The 17556-nt window shown below is 39.7% G+C and overlaps 2 protein-coding genes across 3 annotated transcripts; both read left to right on the forward strand.

The window, feature by feature from the left end:
* The first annotated feature begins 3691 nt into the window (after positions 1-3691).
* LOC115629370 lies at positions 3692-4838 on the forward strand. The gene is made up of 2 exons (XM_030525828.1): positions 3692-3808; positions 3880-4838. The coding sequence occupies exon 2, from the start codon at positions 3894-3896 to the stop codon at positions 4656-4658; it is 765 nt and encodes a 254-aa protein (XP_030381688.1). The 5' UTR covers positions 3692-3808; positions 3880-3893; the 3' UTR covers positions 4659-4838.
* Positions 4839-15727: 10889 nt separating this feature from the next.
* LOC115629391 (actin-85C-like) lies at positions 15728-17487 on the forward strand. Of its 2 annotated transcripts, none has more exons than XM_030525842.1 (2): positions 15728-15807; positions 15872-17487. In XM_030525842.1, exon 2 carries the CDS (start codon positions 16170-16172, stop codon positions 17319-17321), a length of 1152 nt encoding a protein of 383 aa, XP_030381702.1. In that variant the 5' UTR covers positions 15728-15807; positions 15872-16169; the 3' UTR covers positions 17322-17487. The 2 variants fall into 2 exon arrangements, with proteins under 2 accessions (XP_030381702.1, XP_030381703.1); XM_030525843.1 differs by having other exon boundaries at positions 15744-15883; positions 16019-17487.
* The last annotated feature ends 69 nt before the right edge of the window (positions 17488-17556 follow it).

Here is a 17556-nt window from a genome sequence, read left to right on the forward strand (position 1 = left end):
CAACGCGCAAGGTGCGAGCGATGCCACCGACTATTAAGGATTCTTATTGCCAGGCAGGTTGTTGCTGTTGTTGGTATTGTTGATATTGTTGGTGTTGGTGTTGTTGGTGCTGGTGTTTCTGTTACTGTTGTGTGCGGTAATAAAATTCTTAATGTGCCATTAAATCCTTCCACTGTCGTGCTACACTAATGCGAAGCCAACGTCATCAGCGCGTCATGACTTTTGTAAGCCGCCAGCCGAAAGTTGTAGACGTTGTCACCATCACCATCACCATCACCATCGCCATCATCGTCATCGTCATCATCACTGCCACCTCCACCATAACTGTGGTTGTTGCCTTTGCTTGGAATTCCGCCAGCAAAAGCAAAAGCAGTCAACACCAAAAATAAAAGCCAAAGAAATCTAACGCAAATTTTGCTACGAAATGGCACGTAAATAAATTGCAAAGATTTGTCGTCGTCCTCGTTCTCGTCCTTTTTTGACATCCCATGGATGTAACTGAGGGCAACTTCACCTGCCTGCCTGCCTGCCTGTGTTGTGTGTGTCGTCGATGGGTGTGGGTATGGGTATGAGTATGGATCTAGGTGTAGGTATAGGTGTAGGTGTATGTGGTTGGCAGGCAAAAGAACAACAAATGAGTTCACATTGCTGGCCTGCCTCTGCCTCGGGCAATAGTTTGCAACCTTCAAGCTCACACTAATTCCAGAATTCTCATCGTTGCCATCATTATGATTATTGTCATTTGTTTGAAGTGATTCAATGCATTTAGATTGCATAATTAAGTAACGCGTTTTTCATTGCACGCACGAATGGACGGACGGATGGAGTGATGGATAGATGGTTGTGGATAGATGGACGGATGAATGAACAAATAAATGGAGCCAAGAATGAACGCTGAACGAGTTACAATAAAAAGTAAGATACCCCTAATCTGCTCTAAAATAGTTATTTCATTAACATTATCAAAAATATTCTGTGACTGGGAATAAGCGAAAAGTCCGCCAATGTTGTTCAGAAAGCGACATATTATACAAACTTAAACATTCGAAACAATTGCATGTCACGAGCCGACTGATGTGCCAACATCCTCAGCAACTTCTCTGATGGGAATTCGACGATTTTCAAAAACAATTTTCTCCACAGCTTCGGCGATATCTTCTGTTGTAGATGTGTTGGAGCGTCCAGAGCGAGGTTCGTCGTCGGCATCTTCTCGCACATCTTGGAGGAGTTTGCACCATTTGTAAACATTTTGTTTTTTTACTTAAAGCAGACTCTAGAGAAGTTTCTAAAGAACAAAAGTCAGAGAGCACAGATGTGTAAGGCTATAAAATAATGGACTTTATCATCTTTCAGGGAGAAAAAAACTATTTAAATCAATGCTTGTTTCTTTTTTTGATCCTTAAAGCTACTAACACCACAATATTGAATATAATTGAACAATATATGTATTTAGTGTTGCTCAGATATCAGATTGAGATATACTACTATATATATACTACAACTATATATAATAATACGAATACTGGTGTTTAAGTACCATTTAGCGTCCACTGTTAGTTTCTTCTGTTGAATAAATCGGAAATTCGCCAACTAAGTAGATTCTATGTGAAATACTATTACAGAAAAACCTTATATCGAACACGACGCTGGACTAACAACGTCGCCTCGAAAGTTTTTAAAACAGAAGAATATTAAAGTGTACAGAAAATGGAAACTTCTAACTATGAGTAGGACCTGTCGGGTCGAATCACTTTGTTGCTATTTCTATTTGACTTCTTTAAAGTAGAGATCCAAAACCCTTCAGCAATTCACCTTGGAAGAAGAGCCTTTTGGAGTTCCTTTCCAACTTGCTTGAAATAAACATACGAGTATGGATCATTTTTGAGATCTATGTGCGATTGTTTCAGTATCAACACATTTGCATTTCTACTCGTAAGAGGAGTGTGTTGAAGTATGGAAATTCCGTGCGCAAAACTACTTCACCCAGTTGGACGAACGTGGAGACCTCAAGCACAAGAAGCAACCATAAAAAACAACAACAACAATAACAATTATGGAGCACTCAACCTGCATTGTGAGGACGTTTAAATATGCGTGTGTGTGTGTGTTGTGGAAAGGGCTGCCATTCGTTTCGATTGTTTTCCTTCGAGTATTTAATACCATTCGTCGTTAATATTTGTTGTATGAAGCTCAACAGCAGCAGCAGCAGCAACAACAAAAGCAGTCGCTGCCTGAAGACGGCACTTGTCGATATTTAACATAATTGTGCCATTGTGCGGCACACACACATACACATACACACACACACATGCACATGCTTGTGTGCGAAATCAAAAAGAGTTCAAGTGTTAACGTTTAGGTTGCCGCCGCAGAACAACAACAACAACAACAACAACAAGTGCCGCCGCCACCTCGGCCCAGGCAGTTAATGTTGATGACCCGGACTGCAACGGATGAGAGCAGCAATTGTAATTGCTTCAAGGCGGTCACATAATTATACATATGTACTCGTATGTATGCATATGTAGTATATGTATTCTACTACATTCATGTACATAAATACGAGCACATAGAAATTCGTTGTATGAAATAATCGCTGGCAAAGGAAGTGTAGAAAGTTACATTGTGTCGTTGCTGTTGCCTTTGTTATTCAGTGGTTGGCGCAGGGATTATATAACAGCGAATAGATCGATGCAATAATTATTATAAATAAAGTATTGCGCTAAAGTATATCTAACTTGATTTGACTTGACTTCTATTTCCCTGAGCCAGGTCTAAATTGTTGGATGTGAAAAGTGAGGGGTTCCTGCTTTAACTTTTTATTTCATTAAATAAAACTATTTTATTTATTTTTCAAATTTTGTTTATTTTTATTTATGTTATTTATTTTGCTTGTCTGTTTAGGAAACGTGTGCGGTTTATTTTTTACATTTTTATTTAATTAAATAAAATATTTTATATATTTTTAAAGTTTTATCTATTTTTTTTTTATCTATTTAATTTATATTTATTATTTATTTTGTGCGAGTACGGCTTAGTTTTGAAATTTTTATTGTATTAAAGTTTTTATTTTGTTCATTTCAGAAATTTCATTAAACTTAAATTTATTTTGTTTGTTAAGTCTTTACATGTTTATATAATTAAAAAAAGAATATAATTTTATTTATTTTACTCATTTCATAAATTTCATTTATATTATTTTATTTATTTTGTTTGTGTTTCTATTTATTTAAGTATTGGGCATTAGAATTCAAATATTTGACTGTTAGATCCAATAATATTCAGTAATATATTTACATATGTATAGTATATACAACGAGTGTAAAAGTCACCTAGTCGCCTTATATGCAGTGAAAACTCCCTCTCTTTTCGGCGGATACTTTTTCTAAAACATTCGATCGGTGTACAAAGTATTTAAGTGTCCCCTTAAGTGGACACTCCCAGGGCCAATTTTTATCCTCCCATGAGTGTCCGGCCAAGAGAGTTTTCACTGTAGTTGCCTTAAAGCTTCGCTGTCACCCTGTATTCTGAAGAGTACAATATCTGATTATTGCCATGGTTCTTCAATGATTTCATACATCCTTTTCTGTTTTTCCTCTAATTATGGGCATATTCTTCCTGAGCTAAAAGATTTTACAAATTTCTGGAAAAAGTAGGCATTGATTTTAACGTTTTTAGATATGGTCGAAACATATATTGTTTAACTCATTCTACACTACGGAGCCTACGGAGCACTATCTAAAATAAAAAACTGATTTGTATCAAAATTTTCTGTTTCGGAATTTTTTCATTAAAAAACTCTCCAAGGGTAAGTAAAGAACGATTAAGGACAAGGAGAAGCAGGTGAGCACTGTGATGTCCTTTCTTTCGTGTTATTAGTTATTTCTGGAATCATGCAACGCACCTCGACGCCCCTCAACTACCGGCTTTGGAAGCAACCGTACGCCAAGCAAGTGCTGTTGACAGCAGTCTTTGGTAACAACGCCAGCATCGGTGGTATTGGAAGAGCACGCTTGGCTTCCTCGTCTTCATCGTCGTCGACGAGATGGCCTGGCGCTCCGGCGCCACGAAGGGGCAGCACAGCCGAACGGGATATGTCGCGCCAAAAGGAGCCTCCACAGTCGAAACAACAGACGAAGCATGCATCAGAAATTGAGGCACCTTCTGCCTTTGGTGCACCAGCCCCGCGGGAGAAGTCCCAATCGGCAATCGCGTACGTCAAAGCGGATTCTAATATGCCGCGTCGCTTTACACGGGAGGAGAACATGTGGAGGGTAAATAAGAATAAGGACTCCTTTTGGTTGAATCCCCGCGATCCGACGCGCTATAAGCCAAATTTTGAACATGTGGAGCCGGAGTCATTACGCAAGCAATTCATGCGAAGCCTAGATCAGCGTACCCGCGATGTGTTGGGAAAGGACTGGGAGAAGGCTGTCAAAGTGGCAGCTAAAGAGGCAGCCGTCAAGGCAAGGGCGGCACAGGAGGCGGCCAAAGCTGAAGCGACAACTCAAGCTGACGGCTCGGGGGCCGCTCAACAGTCTAAGCCGCATCCACGACGTCGCCTCGATCCCGCACAACTCTCCGCCCAGAAGGCCAGCGCAGCGAGACGGGAGATGCAATGGCAGAGTCGGGCTCGTACCTCAGAAGACAAGGAGTAATGAAGCTACATAGCTGGCCGTAAATGAAGGACGTTGTGGCTGTCCATAACTTATCCGTCACACACTCAATCCAAATTGACAAGTTTTGCCAAACACATCCGAAAAGAAAGACAGAACGTGGGAACACCAGACGAAACTCTAAATTCAAATATAAATTGTTAGTACACTCAAAAATTGAAATGCCAACGTTGTTTTCTGTTGTTGCTGTTGCTGTTGCTGTTACTGTTGCTGTTGGTTTTACTGTCATTTGCATGGGGTGCACATTTCCATGCTAATCGAAGGCATTCTCCAGGTAGCTTGAGCAGTGTTCGCGCATTTCCAAATTACCCGATATCAGCAGGTTTGGCCAACAACAGCGATGCTGGCGATGTCATAACCGTGGCCATAAACTGCGAAATTGCTTATGAAATGCGTATAATTTAGCATACTTTTATGCGAAGCAATGCGATGCTTTGACGAAAGTGTGGGTGACAACGTGTGCTGGGTGAGGGGAGGAGAGGGGGGATGGTCGAGTATGGCAGCTATCGCACAGCTGGCTCAGCTGACGCTATTAAAAGCACATTTTCGGTTGCAAAAGCGAATTTGGTTTCGACCTCCCACTCCAAAGAGGAGCAAGGCGAAAGGGGAGCTTTCTAGTGGTTGCTCTCATAAAGATTCATCCGATATGGATATTTCGATAGAGTCCGGACTATAATAAATAGCTCTCTTTAAAGGATTTGAGGAAATGGTGATTGAAGATTTGGATTTAGTTGAGATTTGGAATATTAGAGTTAGAAATGTTCAACAGCCTCTTCTTCAATTTGTTATCTAATTGAATATTTTGCATGTATGTAGAAAGCATAGTTTATTTGTCGTTCGTAGGCGGCCAAAGCCGCATTAAATTACTTAAAAAGTTGCTGTGGGAAATGTTCAATAGCCTCTCTGCTTCTTCAATTTTTATCTAATTCAATATTTTGCATATAGAAGGCATAGCTTATTTATCGTTTGAAGAGTCCCAAGCCTGCTTCTTCAGTTTGTTTAATAATTTAATATATTGCATGTATGCAGAAAGCATAGTTTATTTGTTGTTCGTAGGCGTCCCAAACTGCATTCAATTAATTAAAAATTTGCTGTGGGAAATGCGATCGGCAAAAACTTAAAATACCTATTGATGGTCAAAAGTTCAACAGATGAGTGATATGAGTCTTGTTGAGGGCTACAAAGCGATTGAGCAGGGAAGAAAGCTACTTTCTTCTACTCATTCTCTAGAACTTTTGGGCTAGGCAACTAGGCACCGGGCAGGGCCTCTCTCTCTCTCTCTCTCTCTCTATTCGGTTGCTTTTAATAAATATACGTGAATGTTGTCTCCCCACCCGCATTTGGTAGTTGGTTATTGGGATATTAGAAAAAGTCAAAGAGGAGAAATTACAGATCTATTTATATGCATGATCTCTATTCTATTTGATTGCTCATAATAAATATACCTATTATAAGAGTATGTAACATACTATACTGTACAAAATATATACTCGTAAGATAGAATTGTGCTTAAGCTATGAACGCATTCAGCATAGGTTGTTGGTGAGAAGTTTGTTGATTTAGTGATAGTTTAAAATTGAAATTTATTGAACATATCCAATTCATTAATGCTGCTGCTGGATTGCCGCTGTATTTTAAGTTTGCCAGCTGCCCGGTAATGTTCTGGCAACTGGGCAAGATATATGGCAACACCTTCGCTACGCACATTAATTTTTATAGCTTTTGGGTTTTCAATTTAGCAAAGAAGCGCGTTCCGAGGACCACGACGACGATGGGGATGCCATTTAGCGCTGCATAGAAAATCAAACGGCGAACGTTGAACGCGAAAGGTCAGAGTCAGAGACAGAGACAAAGACAAAGGCAGAAGCGCTTGATATACGAGTATAGTGTGTATGTACGAGTATGTATGTGTGTGTATGTATGTATGTATGTAGATGAATATGCATGCGAAACAGACACGGACAGACGTACGGACAGTGGCAATGTCTTGCCAGGCTTTAAGCCTTTATCAAGCTTGTAAGGCCAACAGCAGCGAGCAAAGGACAAACAGGATGGGGTGCCCGGCTTGCTGCAGAGCGGGCAAGTGTTTTTGTTGATTTAGGGTTGAAAACAGAAATTATGATAATGCCTATGAAAACAACACACGCAGAACGAACGAACAAGGAACGAATGAACAAACGCCACAAAACCCAACCGAAAATATATTAAATGATATTGAGAGGAACTAATTTTCATTAAAAGGATTAAAAAGCATTTCGCAGATGAGGCAATGGCGCAGCGCCCGACAGCGGCTGGTTATGAATTAACATAAAAATCATAAAAAATATGACACTATGGGAGACAGCCAGCCATTCAACCACATTCGCCAGCTAGCGAACGCATCATGCTCATTATTACAGTATAGCTTCCACATAATAAACACGGAAGATTAATAATACCCTGTACCCTCACAAGGCGACGTAGAAAGATTCAGATTTTGGAACTGTTGTAGGAAGGAATAAATAATGAATAAATTGGTATAAAGGACAGAGTATTCAGGGCTTCTTTATTTTATATAGCTGTCATCGGAACAATCGAGTAATTGACACACTTTGTAAAATATTATTTTTCTAAATAATAATCTTTTCGATTTTTTATGATGCGCTACTTACTATATATCATCTCGAAGATCTAAAAATTAATCGTACATATAAAATGAAAGTTGATTTATCAATAGAAAGAGGATCCGAAATAAAATTATCTTACTTACTTACGAATTGATTAGAGTAAATTTTCTAATTTATGAATGACGTCAGAGGCCTGTCATAGCTCAAGGAACATTTCGAATCAAGACGACATCATGACAAAAATATAATTAAATAAAATTAAAGGTTTCCAAAAAATAAAAATAAATGAAGTCGAGGAAGAATTCCTAAGCGGAATCCAAACATAAGAATTATAATTTTCTCTTCACCTGAAATATTCTATAGCTTTACTATAGTTAGACGAATGTGAAATACTTTTGATGAAATATCTTGTAAATTATTTGTCATAGAGATGTTCGACTGTAAACGCTGCCCGTAACTGACGCGACAATCAACACGCGCGTCGGCGATGGAGCAGCGCTGATAAAGCCGCTCTCACAGCAAGCGTCGCCATCGCCATCGCCATCGTCGCTGGTATTTGGTTGGTTTGGTTTCTGGTTGGAGGATTAGTAATAGCCCAAGTGCCAACCCCCGTCGCGGTTGGGTTAAAGGTGGGCCGACGCCTGCTTAGCATCATTTGATAGCAATGACGATGACGATGCCGATGACGACGTTGAGTACGATGATGAGTTTAACCCACAGGCAGAACGGGCAGCAACATTGTTTGCTTTTTTTGGGCTTCGCGTTCAGCGGCAACGGCAACGGCAACGACGGCTGATGCTACTGCCACTTAGTAACTCACCCGCAGTTTATTATTTTCAAAATATTTAAATTTTTTGGTAATAAGCGAAAAATGGTTTTAATATAACCAAAACAGAGAGGGCGGGCAGTGCGGCACACGCTGACGATGTTGTCGCATAATCTACCTGTGTTCCTTCCTCATCTTTGTCGGTAGCTCTGCCAAGTTATAGATTTTGGGTAAGCAGAGCAATGGCAGGCAAGCAAGCTGCAGCCTGATAAGCTGAAGCTATTATGTAAATATATTGACTAAAAACTTAAATGTCCTGACATAAGTATCTACATGTGTGGGTATGTTGAGAGTATTAAAACGTTCAGATAGAAATTAGAGACAGCAGACATGGATTCTCAAGATTTGTAAGCCGATTGTTTCGAGATTTATATTTTTAATTTTTTTTTTGATAACCCGTCTATGAAAATATATTCACTCGTTCTTTGGACACAAAGCAAAAAATAGCCAGATATAAACAAAGACAAAGAGAGGCACAGGAAGCGAGAGAGAGAGAGAAAGAAAAGAAAATCTTCTAGAGTTACTTTATTTAAAATTAATAGTATATGTTGGGTATTAAGTTTCTTTTTAGGAAACGGAACTTTCTCTCTCACAAATTGAATTGTGTAGAATCGGAAAATCAAGCGACATCGATTTCGCGCAACTTAACCGAAAGAAAATTAAGATAGGCCAGCTTATTATTAATTGTTGGTGTCGGAACAAGTGTAGATTTGAAAATACAACGAAAAGTTCAAGGTTACAAAAAACAAACATGTCCATGTTTTTCTCATTATTCATAATAATATCCTGGTGGTCTCTTTTCAAAAGGTTACAGGTTCAACTCTCGATTGGGTATTTAAAAGGCTTCTCTTAGTGTTCTCTCAGTATTCGTTACCTTCTTCTAAACAGCTTCATAGTTAGTCATACCCGTAGTTGGCTTCCTCCCTACTAGTCTTTATTATCAAAACAGAATTGTTACAATTTGCATTATATAGTTGTTTGATGATATTACAACTGAACTTCATTAGGCATGATGCAAAAATTATCCCAAGTTCAATAGACAAACGGCTGGTATGCTCATGAATTCAGCCTAGAAATGCATATTTTGTGTACTATTATACTTGTAATCATTATCATTATTATTAGTATTATTGTCAAGCAGTAGTAGCAGCAGCAGAAGTCGAGGCTAAATTATGCAACACAGTCGAGAAGCTAAGCTTAAGGGGGGGATGAGGGACATTCTTTGGTTTCCTAACCCAGCGAATCGCTCCTTGTCGTTGTAGTTGTCTTTGTCGTTGTCGGCGTCAACGTAAAATGCAAAAATCGCGAATGAGCGCAAAAAGCAGCTTCCTCTTCCTTTTTGCTTTTGCGAAAATTTCCAAAAATTCTATTATTATTAATAGAGGATGGCAGCACCAGGACAAGGAGGCAAGTAGATGGGTAGGTGGATGGGTTAGTTAGACGATGGAGCAAATGAATGCCAAGCTCACAGCCTCAGAGCTCACAAAGGCATGGCGCTCTCATGACAACTGCCGACTGCCGACGACGACGACAACCATAACGGCAACTACAACAACTCGAATGCCTTGGTATGCAATTGTCTTTTGGCTGAAAGTAGACTACAATAACCCGAAAAATGCACACAGTTTGCATTATAATGCGAAATTTTCGATTGCTCATTTGTGGCATTTACTTTTTACTATAAAAGTTTTATGGCCAGGCTGCGAAGACGACGGCAACAAAATTTTACACAATGTCATCAACGTGCCGTTGACAATGTTGGATATGGCCAGCAACTGTTGCAATGGGTGTGGCTAGGTGGATGGATGGTCTACTGGGTGGATGTTGAGGTGGACAGCCTGACAATTGTGTGCAATTTTTGGCGAACTAAACTTAAAGGATTACTTTTGGCTAATTTCGCAATGGCGGCGGCGTCCAACAATTGCCACAGAACTCACGCCTAACCCCACATCCTCCTCCATGCCCGAACGTTGACAGCAACTTAAAGAAGAGGGCGTCGGTATCGTTTGGGCATTGTTTAGTGTTTAGGCCGCCGGTCTACTGCTGAATGAATGTCGTAAGACTGTTCCATGCAAAGTCCTGGCTGGAAATGTTGAATGTCCCGAATTGTTATGTCCTTTTGCATTGCATAAAGTTTTATGCTTGCCACTGGGTAGTGCGCCAAGTAAGACTACTAGTTGGGGGCACTAGAATTCTTGGCCATTATTCTGTGTGGTCTTCAGATCTATTTGAGAGTTGCCAACGAATCAATCGTGCAGACAGGGAAAGTTTCCGGCGCCTAGCTTAATATCCGATATGACTCTAACGGTCGTCATGTTGCTCTATCATTTCAATCTAGTAATTTCCTAGTTATGTACAAAAAATGGCAACACAGAAATAGAAAAAAACAGTGCTTTTCTACGTTTCTATGCTTCTCAGGTTTTGTGTATGTATGGTCTAGCTAGTCTAAATAGAAATATTATATTTTTATCTAAAATCATTTGAGTGTGGAGCAGTTGAGCTAAGCATTTTTTTGGAGTTAAAAACCTTTTGAGAATCTAAATATGAGACTTTTTGCAAATGTTTATAAAGAACAAATACAAGCCTTTAACAAATATTATTAAAATTGCTATAATGCATCAGATATTGAAAGTGAAGGTTACAAATTATAAATCTTCAGCCGAATCAATAATTTGAAGTATTAAGCAATTTTGTTTAAAAAAACGTTTCAATATTTCACTTTTATTTATAAATTGTTTTCATTTTTTTTAAAGTCACAAGGAATATATAAAAAGAACTGCAATACATGTATAATAACTGAATTAATTTGACAAATAATTAGTTCGATTACATTTCGAAAAGATTCAGGATTCAAAGAACTCGTATCCAAAGTATTTTAACGCTTGAAATTATTAGTCGGCTGATTTTTTGACAACAAAATTGCATTTTAATCATCACTTTGTGTGCGTCTTATCTACTTGGTAATCGAGAAAATCTAATTTGGCCATGAAAAAGAGTGCTATTTATATGGAGGTTGAAGTTAATTAAAACATTTGTATTAAACACAATTCTGAAGGACATGGCAGCGGATCGCCTAAAACACTCGATTAAACGTTGTATTAAAACGGAGGGTGATTATTTGGAATAGAATAAACTTTTTTTCAAAATATAGGTTCTGTGTTTTTGTTGGTTGTCCTTTTTTACTGCACGAGCTTAATTTTTTCAGCCCTTTTGAAGCAACTACTCTATATAAGTATATTTTGTTTGCATGTTTCTATTTCTATTTTGTGTAGTTTACCTGCTGAATTCTGTGGCCTTATCGCAAACCAAAGTCCGAGTATAGATAGGCCTAAGTATTAGTAAGTAGCTCCAAGTACTCTCCCTCCTTCGTATGGCATGTGGCTGACAGAAAGATTCTTGAATGCAGACCCTCGCAATCCGTTCAGTCCAACTTTTGCCCCAACGCCGGTTGCTAATTTCTTAAACATTCCATGGCCGGCCATAAAAATGCCAAAAACTCATTGACTTATGGCGCTGGCTCGATAAACAGAGGGCAGTCGACCCCAACAAACGACCGTGCACAAAAGTTTGAGTTAATGTACTGCCCCATAGTCGGCGTAAGTGTGGAGGCGGCTTGAGTTTGTCGGGCATATTAAAATTGGATTTCTAAATACGAGTTTGTATGTATGTATGTATGTATGTATGTATGTATGTATGCATTATTATTATTACTATATCCTATCTATCTCTATATATAAATTAGCATTTGGCTCCAAAATGCCGCGTTGAAATGCTTTATTAATGGCAAATTAAAAGCAATAAAAAACAGATGTGCTTAACGTAGCACATTTTACACGAAGTGGGTGGCAAGTTGAGGTCGAATGGGTGGTTTCGAGTGGTTCGCTTACAGAATACAGCCTTCAGCTTACAGCTCATCAGGTTTGCTAGTGGAGAGCACCTTAAAACGAGAGCCCAAGTTGCTGAAGTCGCCATAGTCGTTGTCGTTATGAAAATGACTTTGCTCTTTGCTACAGAGTGTAGGGAGAGGTGGTATTTAAGGGGGGGGGGGTGCCGTAACGTTTGTGGGGTTGATGGTATTTGGGGGCACCACACACTTGTGCAAAAAACTTTTGCATTCGAAATTTTTCGTCTGTTGCGTTGCGTTGCTTTATGCAGTTTATCATTTTACAGCCCAAGTGCTAGACCCCACAATCCCCCTCCCCCTCCCCCTCCTCAACCCTGCTCCGCCAACGTTGGACTCTTTCGCGCAGCCGCTCGTCTCAGGTGAAGTAAAGTGTGTAGGTAGGTAATTTTAATTTTAAGCTTGAGTAATGACAATATTTACTTCAACTTTTGCATTTGCGTCAGCGCCACACGCTTTAATGGTATTTTGATTTGAGCTGCCGTTATGCCTCAATCCCGCGCCCCTTCCTCCTCCCCCCTCCCATTCACGCTAACTTGCGGCAGTTGGCAGAGTGTTGGCAGCATTTCGCTTAAGATGCAGCAGCTGCTTCACATTGCCGTCCTTCTCAGCCAATTCCCTTATCATAACTGCATTATGACAACTAAGTGTGTACTTGTTTTGGATTCTATTAAGTAATCGCCGATTCTGCACGGGTAAGGTTTATTGAGGAGTAGGAATCGGTATAAGCTAGAATCTAGAATATATTAAAAATAAGGCAATAGCAAAACATCTAGAGATAGTGCCAGATAATAGTTGATGTGCGAGCGAAATTGAAAATTCAGCCAAAGGGAAACTTGCTCCAATTTAAAATATACATAGTATGATTTTCAATAAGAGATGATTTTTCTTCCATTTTTGTTTCTCAGGTCAAAAAACGAAAAGATGTTCCTGTTAGGCAAATATGGAAGTTGAATACAAAATAAGAACTTGCATTGTGTGTTGTTTTTTTGGATCTTAATTTTGCCGAAGAATTTATTTAGTATCAGTATTTTTAGTATATTTAGTATTAGTTTTATGTTAAGAAAATTTTGTATACGTGAACTTTGGCAAAATCTTTCTTTGCTGCCACAAAATATTACAAAAGCTCATTAAAGGTTTAGGTATTGAGGCTCATTTCTCATTTCCCAGCAGAGGCATCTATCTTTTATATAAAAATATTCTATGTGTACTCTGAGAATATACTTGTAGAATAAACAACTGATGCTATTGGCAATACAGCCACTCCGCTTATTTATTCAGCATTGCATCGGTTACAACTAAGAAGAAGGTGCACTTCTTCAATCTTCGAATATCAGCTGAAAATATAATGATTAAGTTAAAACTTCGAAATATCTGGGAAGTACCGACCACTCTTGAAAATATTCTATTAATTTTGAAATCTAACGCTCTTTGCTCCGTTGCACTGTCTTCCATATCTTGGAAAGCATTTGACATTTGTTGTTCTTCATAACCAGCATCCTATACGTTTAATATTAACTGCTGATATAGACAATGGCCAAAAAAAGCCATAAACAACTGTTGTGAGTTGCGCCCGTTGCGTTGCCTTTTCAAAAGATCAACAAGAAGTCATAAAAAATAGATATGCACGCCTATGCTTACATGTTCAGATTGCTGTTGTTGTTGTTGCCTCATGTCTATATAAATTTTCGAGTGTAACAAAGAAGCGCACAATTTTCGCTTGTTAACAATGAAAGCACATCCACACACACACACACCTACACCCACATGTATCCTCGTTATATACATACGAGTACATCTGTATGTAGGAAGACACAAAAAAAAGTTCAAGGCAAGTCGAGAAAAGAGGAAGCGAAAAAAAAAACAAAAGTTGGGCAATTGCTACGCCCCCATCCTCAAGGCAAGTCAAAGAGTTAGCTCATATCTTAGTAAACTTTTTTGTGCCTAGGCCAGAAAAGACGATTGTCGGGTGGCATTGTGTCAAAAGAAGTTGGGCCGATGTGGGCGGCACAAAATCGGCGCACTAATCTCGTTTATGTAGCGTAAAATGTACGAATATATGTGTGTACTGTACTCAGAATTGTAATTGTGTAAACACGACGACAACCCACACGGAACAATTTCCGGGGAGCGTGGGCGGCATGTGTCGGTATTTCAAAGACGACGCTGACTGATGCATAGATAGGACTTTGATAATTGTGTGCCATATACACATATACTACTTGTATGTACTGTATGTATGTGAGATGACTTGAGGTGGAGAGTAAAAAGCGCACGAAATAAGAATAAAGTGTGAGTGGGTGTTGAAACAGAGTGAGAGAAAGGGATTGGGCAACCAAAAAAGAGGCCAGTTCGAACGTTTTGATGCGCTACTATTAGAATGCTTCGAGGAAATTCTAGTTCATAAAAATACAAATTTGTATACCTTTTGTAACAGCAGCACCCAAGACTATAGTATCAGTATAGTAATACTTTGCTTGCTAACGATTTTATTAGCTTTGGAGCTTTACAAAAAGAATTGTTTACTTTTATGTCACCAGCTTTTATCATTATCGTTTATGGACCTCTGGCAGTTATTTCCAAAATCCTGAAGCGTTCCAAACTTTTGAAATTGTCAAGCTTATTTTACCAATTTAAAGATTGGATGGACAGTTTTAAATAAAAACACTCTGCTAATATCAAAAAAAAAAGAAGTTATTTTTAAACATCTGAATGCAGCAAGAATTTGACTGATATTCACAAAATAGTGAATTTTGGGATGATTGGTGATGATTTTAAAGGAAATAAAAAGTCACTCTGTCAATAATTTAAGGCCAATGACTTAATGTCAATGATTTAATATTCAAAATTTGTATGCAAGTAATTAAAAAAAACAAGAGAGAACGCTACAGTCGAGCAAGCCCGACAGTGTAATACCCTGTACCCAGGTAAACTTCCGTCACTGAGTTATATGCGCCCATAGCAGCAGCAAAAAGAGGAAGAAGAAGAGCGAACTTGTTGCTGCAGTTTGGGGAGGTTGTACTGGCGAGAATTTGTTTCGCTAATAACTTTTCTTAGAATTAACCGAATTGAATAAAATTTTGAACAACAGTAGACAATTATATATAAATTATGTGTGCAAAGTTTGGTACAGGTAGCATTTGAAATGTGGATTGACGAAATTCTGTAGCGGGGGAAGGGGGGGAAAATTCCAAAAAATAAAATAAACTCGTCCTTTCTCGGACCTAGGAGAATCTGGATGCCAACTTTGGTTATTCTAGCTTTTATAGTTTCTGAGATCCTCGCGTTCATCCAGACGGACAGACGGACGGACGGACGGACGGACGGACATGTCTAGATCGATTTCTCTCGTCATGCTGATTCAGAATATATATACTTTATGGGGTCGGAGATGCTTCCTTCTGCATGTTACATACTTTGCACAAACCTAATATACGCTTTTTACCCTACGGGTACAGGGTATAAAAATACATCAATTTAAGCCAATGGTCCTATTAAAAATATCTGAAGATGGGACTTTCAATTTCCTTTGAAGATACACTTTTATTCAATATCGAAACTTCACCTTAAGGTTAAGGAACTTGCTTGGGTTGTTGGAAGACTTCTTGATAGTCACAGTAGCAATAACCTAATTGGTTATCATTATGGCTTTCATGTATACGTCAGTCTTACGTTTTCCTTTGTAGTGAGTGTGTTGTACAAATTTTGGCTTTGAAAAGAGTAAAAAAAATAAAAATAAATATATTTGTGTGTTTTAAAAATTCAGCAATACGAAACAGGATACAGGAATAGAAAGGGGTACGTGGAGGAGCGAAGACCATTGTTTGAAGAAATAATGTCCATTCCTCCACTTCGTTTCTAGAGCCAAAACCAAGTTACGTCAACGGTTCGAAACTTAAGCTTGATTTGCAAATAACGCCGTAATTAGAAGTGTACTTAACATCATTTTTTGTGGGCATTTAAAGCTTTTTTCAACCTAAAAATATATTTGTGTGCTTCAAAATTTCAGGCGAAGAAACAGGTATGTATATTGAAGAGTGAGGACCATTGGTTGAGGGAGCAATAAGTAAGAAGTCTTAACTTGCGATAATTCCTTTTCAACTGCACATAAGCTCCATTTTGAAAACCAAAACTTTTAATAAATATCAAGCAATACAAGTATGAGCGACTACGGTGCACCCATTGTGATCGACAACGGTTCCGGTATGTGCAAGGCCGGATTTGCTGGCGAAAATACTCCACGTTCTAGTTTTCCTGCCGTAGTTGGAAGGCCGCGTCCTCAAGCGCGTCCATTGCTGCTGCCACCGAGCAGCATGACTTTGGCCCACAAAGACATTTATGTGGGTAGCGAGGCCCAAGGTCGTCGGGGCATTCTCACGCTCAAGCATCCCATTGAGCATGGGATTGTAAGCAATTGGGATGATATGGTAGAAATCTGGAGCGATTGTTTTCAACAACAGTTGGGTGTTGCACCTGCCGACCATCCCGTGCTCCTCACTGAAGCTCCTCAAAATCCACGCGCCCATCGCGAAAAGATGCTCGAAGTAATGTTCGAGCAGTTTCAGACGCCAGCCTTGTATGTTGCTATTCAGGCTGTGCTGGCACTATATGCCTCCGGTCGTACCACTGGCCTGGTACTAGACATGGGCGACGGAGTGTCGCACGCTGTGCCCATCTACGAGGGCTACGCCTTGCCCCATGCCATCCAGCGTTTCAAGGTTGCCGGCTGCGACCTTACGGAGTACATGCAGAAGCTATTGGGCGAGGCTGGCTATCCGTTTACCACATCGGCGGAGCGCGAGATTGTGCGAGACATTAAGGAACGACACGGCTACGTCGCTCAGAGCTTTATAAAGGAGCTACAGAAAGCCTCTCTGGCTAAAGAGAGTCTGGCGCGGGAGTACATGCTGCCGGATGGGCGCATCGTGAAGCTGGAGAGCGAGCGTTTCCGTTGTGCCGAGCCCCTGTTCCAGCCCACCATGCTCGGCTTCGAAGAGGGGGGCGTGTCTAGTTGTGTGCAGACCGCGATACTTAAGTGTGATGTGGACATACGAAAAGAGTTGTATAACAATCTGGTACTGGCCGGTGGGACCACCTTGTTTCCGGGCATGACTGAGCGCATGCGCAAGGAGATGAGCGACATGGTGCCGGTCAGTATCCGCTTAAAAATCCTAGTACCACCCGAGCGTCAGAATGCCGTTTGGTTAGGTGGTTCCATACTCGCTTCCTTGACTTCGTTCGAGCAGATGTGGGTGGCGATGTCCGAGTACGAAGAATTTGGCCCCACTATTGTGCACCGGAAGTGCTTCTAAGACGAAAGGAAGAAGGCAACAAACAACAGCAGTGCGAGAGAATGTGTGTAAGAGAAACAAACTGTAGCTGTCTGTGCGTTCGTGTGCCGATCCTGTGAATAGTATCCTAATTATTTCGTAAATACCATTTTGGCGTGATTCTTTCAATAAAATATATGTGGCTGTATTTTCTTTAGCATGACTTTGATTTTTCTAGACTTTACATTAATGGTCTGATTAATAAGGGCTATATCTA

Source organism: Scaptodrosophila lebanonensis, unplaced genomic scaffold, assembly GCF_003285725.1.
Source record: "Scaptodrosophila lebanonensis strain 11010-0011.00,11010-0021.00 unplaced genomic scaffold, SlebRS2 tig00000142-arrow-arrow-pilon, whole genome shotgun sequence".
Taxonomy (NCBI): Eukaryota; Metazoa; Arthropoda; class Insecta; order Diptera; family Drosophilidae; genus Scaptodrosophila; species Scaptodrosophila lebanonensis.

Excerpts from the sequence above, each read along its gene's own strand:
- LOC115629370 (XM_030525828.1), top strand. The coding sequence starts at position 3,894 with ATGCAACGCACCTCGACGCCCCTCAACTACCGGCTTTGGAAGCAACCG.
- LOC115629391 (XM_030525842.1), top strand. The coding sequence starts at position 16,170 with ATGAGCGACTACGGTGCACCCATTGTGATCGACAACGGTTCCGGTATG.